Source organism: Mauremys mutica, chromosome 9 (assembly GCF_020497125.1).
Source record: "Mauremys mutica isolate MM-2020 ecotype Southern chromosome 9, ASM2049712v1, whole genome shotgun sequence".
Classification (NCBI taxonomy): Eukaryota; Metazoa; Chordata; order Testudines; family Geoemydidae; genus Mauremys; species Mauremys mutica.
This window is the reverse complement of record NC_059080.1, coordinates 46,855,508-46,860,071: the sequence shown is the minus strand read 5'-3', so window position 1 is coordinate 46,860,071 and position 4,564 is coordinate 46,855,508. Positions and strand designations below refer to the sequence as shown.

Here is a 4,564-nt window from a genome sequence, read left to right as displayed (position 1 = left end):
AGTTTTGGTTAAAGAAAAGGCTGCGGACCTGGCAATTTTAAAAACATTTGTAGATGGATTCTCTCCCCCCCCCCTCCCCCGCGCAGTTGCTTGCTAAAGAAGCTACCTTGTAGCAAGCCAGAAATTGGGAGCATAAGCGTCTGGGAACTTTTGCTCTGCAGGATATATAGTTGCTAAAAAGAGGGTTATTTCTATCTGGATATTGTTCCCTACAGGTCCCCCTACAATAAGTACCACAAGCCAAGGAATGGGTGAGGTAAAACGTGCATGGTTTATTTGAAATTCTGTAGCATACACAGACACAAAATTTCATTCAGCACACACACAACAAAATTAAATAATCATTAAAAAAGAAACAAAGGCAAATTTCTCTATTAAATACGCAAAGCAAAAAAAAATCTTGCCTTAGAAAGTGCAGAGTTAAATATTTGCAAAGTAACAAGTTATTTACTAATAACTTCTGATAACCATAGTGAGTTTTCTTTAAGTTACACATAAGTTCGACCTCTCAAAAATAAAACTTTCCCCTGGGTCAATGCATCCTGGAAAATAAAAACCGCACAGAAACGAGTGAATTGTACAGAGAAAAGAAATTCGTATGTCAAATCCAAGAGCTTTTATGGTGAGAAGCAAGTAGACCAGTTACTTACACGTTATTACACTCATTTCAAGGGGAAATGTCATAAATATGAGATTTAATTATTTGATTGTCAAAGCGTTTTTTACAGTGAAATTATATGGACGTTAAACATTTCAAGTAAAACAAAAGCAAAATAAGTCCCCAATTTTCCAAACAAACCATTAATCCATGGACCTGATATTTTGTCCTTTTCTCTTTTTTTCCATTATTTTTTAGCTGATGAGGTAGAAACAGAACAGTTATTGCAAAAATGCGACGGATTTGCAGCTAGATGAGAAAGGGGGAAAGCCAAGTAAACCATGCAAGTGTGTGTGGAGGTGAGGAGCCCTTCAAGTGAATGCTTGTTTAAATTTAAAAAAAAAGAGTTTGACATGGATGACGTGCTATACAGCAACCTAACAGAACGGAACTTTCCAACCCCGGTAGAGTGCCATCACAAGGACATATTTACAATCATAAATATAAAAAGAGTATCTGAAACTGAGAATAAACATTTTTTCAAGTTTCATTGATTTTTTTTCTCCTCTGCCATTTTCTAGTAGTCAGTGGAGGGGGTAAGCGGGTTTCATCTCAAAGACACAAGCCCTGACATTCACTCACCAGGACTATTGGAAAGTTCTATACCTTTCTCCTGTATGGTTTTGTCTTTTAAAAAAGTCTTTATTAGTAACACTATTATGCCCAGTTCTTTGATTTGCAGAGACAACGGCGGATTCGAGAGGAGAGCGAAGTCACCAGTTCTTGGTGGTTTTCCCTTTAAAAAATATCTGCCTGATTTAGGAGCTGGGGAGGCAGATCATTCCAGGGCTGGCTTGGGGGAGGGGGCGAACACTGGTTTTCTCTGCCCTCCCATCCCCTCTCCAGCTCTCAGTAGGTTGCAGAAAATTTCATCCTTTTCTGTTTCTGTCTTTGGTTGCAAAACCAGACGCGCACCACATTCTTCTTCAAGTCTAACTTCTCTGCAATGGCTGCGATTTTCTCCGAGGAAGGTCTGGGCTGCACAGCAAAATAAGCTTCCAGCGACCTCTTCTCCGGGGCTGCTATGGAAGTGCGCTTGCGTTTCTTGTCCCCCCCAGTGTAGATTTCGGGCTTGGTCATTTTCTCTCTTTGAGCCCTCTCAGCCTCCTCCAGCCAAGCCTCCAAAATGGGCTTCAGGGCCACCATGTTGTTGTGGGACAAGGTGAGGGACTCGAACCTGCAGATGGTGCTTTGGCTCAGGCAGCCAACACCTGGGATCTTCAGGTTGGCCAAGGCGGAGCCCACATCCGCCTGGGTCACCCCAAGTTTGATCCTCCTCTGCTTGAACCGCTCAGCAAAGGACTCCAGCTCCCTGGGGTCTGTCTCTGTCTCGGGGCCTGAGATGACAGCATGGGAGGCCAAGCCGTGGGGGTGAGACATGTTCATGGACTGAGGGTGGTGGGCCATGTGGTTGAGGGCTGGCATGTGGGAGTGCGGGTGGGAGGGCGTGGAGCCCACCTCGGGTCCGGGCACACCCCCCAGCGGGATGGCAGAGTTGAGGTGGTCCAGGAGCTCCCCCTCCAAACCCTGCGAGGGCTGGTGGTGGTGGTGGTGGTGATGGTGGGTGGTCAGCACCGAGGGGTGGTGCAGGTGAACCGAAGAAGAGGTGGGCGTGCAGGAGACGCTGCTCATGGTGTGGTAGGTGGCATCTGGTTTGAAGGGATGGGTTTTCTGAGACACTATATCCACAGCTGCCAGAGCTTCAGCCCCTCTCAGCAAAGTCTCATCGAAGCCCGCGAAGATATTGCCTTGGATCTGAGGAAACAAAAAAACAAAAATGCCAGAAGAGTGTGAAGCACGCGATAGCTCTCTGAAATGCAAGGGGGGCAAGACTGGCGACAGGCAACGGGTCACCCCAGACTAGAGGAGCAGGAGAGGCTTCGGTGTCAGGACACCAACATCCCGTTAGGAGAATTACCAGCCAATGCCAACATGATCTAACCCAATCTTCAAGGCAACGCTCGTCCAAAGCAAAGAGATTTTTGGAAAAAACAAAACACCCCCCCCCCCAAAAAAAACGAATAAAACCAGGCAATGGACCTAAATCCGGCAAACATGCCCAGAAAGTGAGGGAGACCGTTTCTTTTTCTTACTCCAAATAGCTGCAAGCCATTCGCCTTATTTCTTAAACCGGGAACCCCGAGCAAACTGCCCCGCAAACACATACTTGGGTCCTTCACAGAATTTATATTCCTTCCAGGAAAAAATATACTAGGAATCGAAATTGCCCGACAAACTTATCGCCAATTTAGTTAGAGAGATTCTGCTGAATGTGACTGCCTGCAAAATTAAATTAAAGAAAAAGTTAGAGGCAGTTTGCGGAATCCCCATCACACAGAGGGTCTAAGCATTAGCCGAAGACACTAAATAAAAATAATCCATCCGCTGTTCATGACTCCTGCATCTTTCCCTTGCCTATGAAATAAACTGAAATGCATGTACATCTAGCGCGGGGCCCCCAGGCAGCCGGCAGCAAAGCGGCCTGACATCAGTCCCGCTCTCAGGGACGTGCTGGACTGTTTGTGCCGCTTACCTGGGGGGCTGGTAGACAGGCTCTCCTGATGGCCTCCGAGCTGGTGTGCAGGTGGGTGTATTTCGGCTCGTGCAGGATGGGGTGCATGCTGAAAGCCTGCTTGCTGTTCATAGACATCATGGTGACAGAGAGGGAAAGAGACGCAATGGCACCGGGTGGCTACTGCATGGGCAGGTGGAATCCGTTGAGCTTTGCTCTTTTGGTCTGTTGTTATTGTCTGACTGCTGATCACAGCATCAATGGCATTATAGTCCTACCCTGGCCCGCCCCCAGCCCCTCCAATTGGGGGAACTGGCTGCGGACTCCGCCTCCTCTTCCTACCACTCCCCCGAGAAGTCGAGCAGGAGCCAGTGATCTCACTAGCCTCTTGGCCCCGGCGTTCCCCACCTCTTCCCGTCCCCGCCCCAGCGATGATCCCGCTGCAGGCAGTCAGGGTGCATTGATGCCATTGTGCAGCGGGACTGGTACACTGCTTCGGAGCCCTGCCCGACTGTGTCTCCCAAGCAGGGTGCGAGGGCTAGCTGCCAGCACCTCAACTCGCTGAGAAATACTGCCCGCCGCTAATGGGTGAAACAAGGTAAACTTCCTTGACCCCCCTGGCCTGAGCTAAATTGGTTAGGGACACCCGGTTAGATGAACCACCCAATGATTATTGTCTCTGCGTCTCCATTCGTTTGCAACAAGCCCATATTTATTTGGAATGAAGGCGAGGATATTCCTGGCAAGCCCTAACCTCTGACTCAGTCTGAGGGCTCACTGAGGAGGGGTGCGTGAACAGCACAAAGTCAATGGATACCTGGATATTTTGGTGCTGGATAAATCTCCGAGTTCTGATCAGCTCATGAATCCTGACTGGTTCCAGATATGCTAGCAGGAATGTTAGTCCTCTGAAGAGCTGTACCTGAAAGTACATTGTTCTTTATCTTCCTAGCTGTATGCTCCCATGGGCCGCTTGCCTGCAGAACCTGGGCTCCTCACACACACGGCCGAATTGCCACTCCAGCCAGCTTCGAATGTTGTATCCCCGCTCTGTACACATTTCCCTTCGCCTCGTGTAGAAAAAGTTTGTCAGCGAATCAGGGTGAAGGACCACGTGACTTAGATGACCAATCAGACAACACAAAAAGCATATCGCGCCCATCAAAAATAAAATAGTTCTCAAACCACCTATAGTTGGAAAAATCCTTTGTCCAAACAACCCAGCAAATATTTAGAAATAAAGACTGTCTGGGAAGAAAATCAGGATTGGCTCCCAAACAATTCGTTAACCAAGAAAGGAGCTAATTTAATAGTATCATTTTAACAAATAACAAGCTCTGATTGTACTCATGTGTCTCCCATATGTTCCAGCCATTGATTTAATTAAAATATTA

General features: G+C 47.4%; 1 protein-coding gene across 3 annotated transcripts; it reads right to left on the bottom strand.

Moving 5' to 3' along the window:
- Positions 1–322: 322 nt before the first annotated feature.
- LOC123377689 (brain-specific homeobox/POU domain protein 3) lies at positions 323–4,229 on the bottom strand. 3 transcript variants are annotated; one of them, XM_045030886.1, is made up of 3 exons: positions 3,988–4,089; positions 3,192–3,294; positions 323–2,413 (listed from the first exon to the last, which is right to left on the bottom strand). In XM_045030886.1, the coding sequence occupies exons 2-3, from the start codon at positions 3,276–3,278 to the stop codon at positions 1,508–1,510; spliced, it is 993 nt and encodes a 330-aa protein (XP_044886821.1). In that variant the 5' UTR covers positions 3,279–3,294; positions 3,988–4,089; the 3' UTR covers positions 323–1,507. The 3 variants fall into 3 exon arrangements, with proteins under 3 accessions (XP_044886821.1, XP_044886820.1, XP_044886818.1); XM_045030885.1 differs by lacking the exon at positions 3,192–3,294 and having other exon boundaries at positions 3,988–4,229; XM_045030883.1 differs by lacking the exon at positions 3,988–4,089 and having other exon boundaries at positions 3,192–3,392.
- Positions 4,230–4,564: the final 335 nt, after the last annotated feature.

Bases quoted from the DNA above. Each gene is read 5' to 3' on its own strand.
- LOC123377689 (XM_045030883.1), bottom strand. From the start codon at position 3,311: ATGATGTCTATGAACAGCAAGCAGGCTTTCAGCATGCACCCCATCCTG. The intron at 2,414-3,191 runs GTAAGCGGCACA...TTGTTTCCTCAG, and splicing joins CCTGTCTACCAGCCCCCCAG to ATCCAAGGCAATATCTTCGC.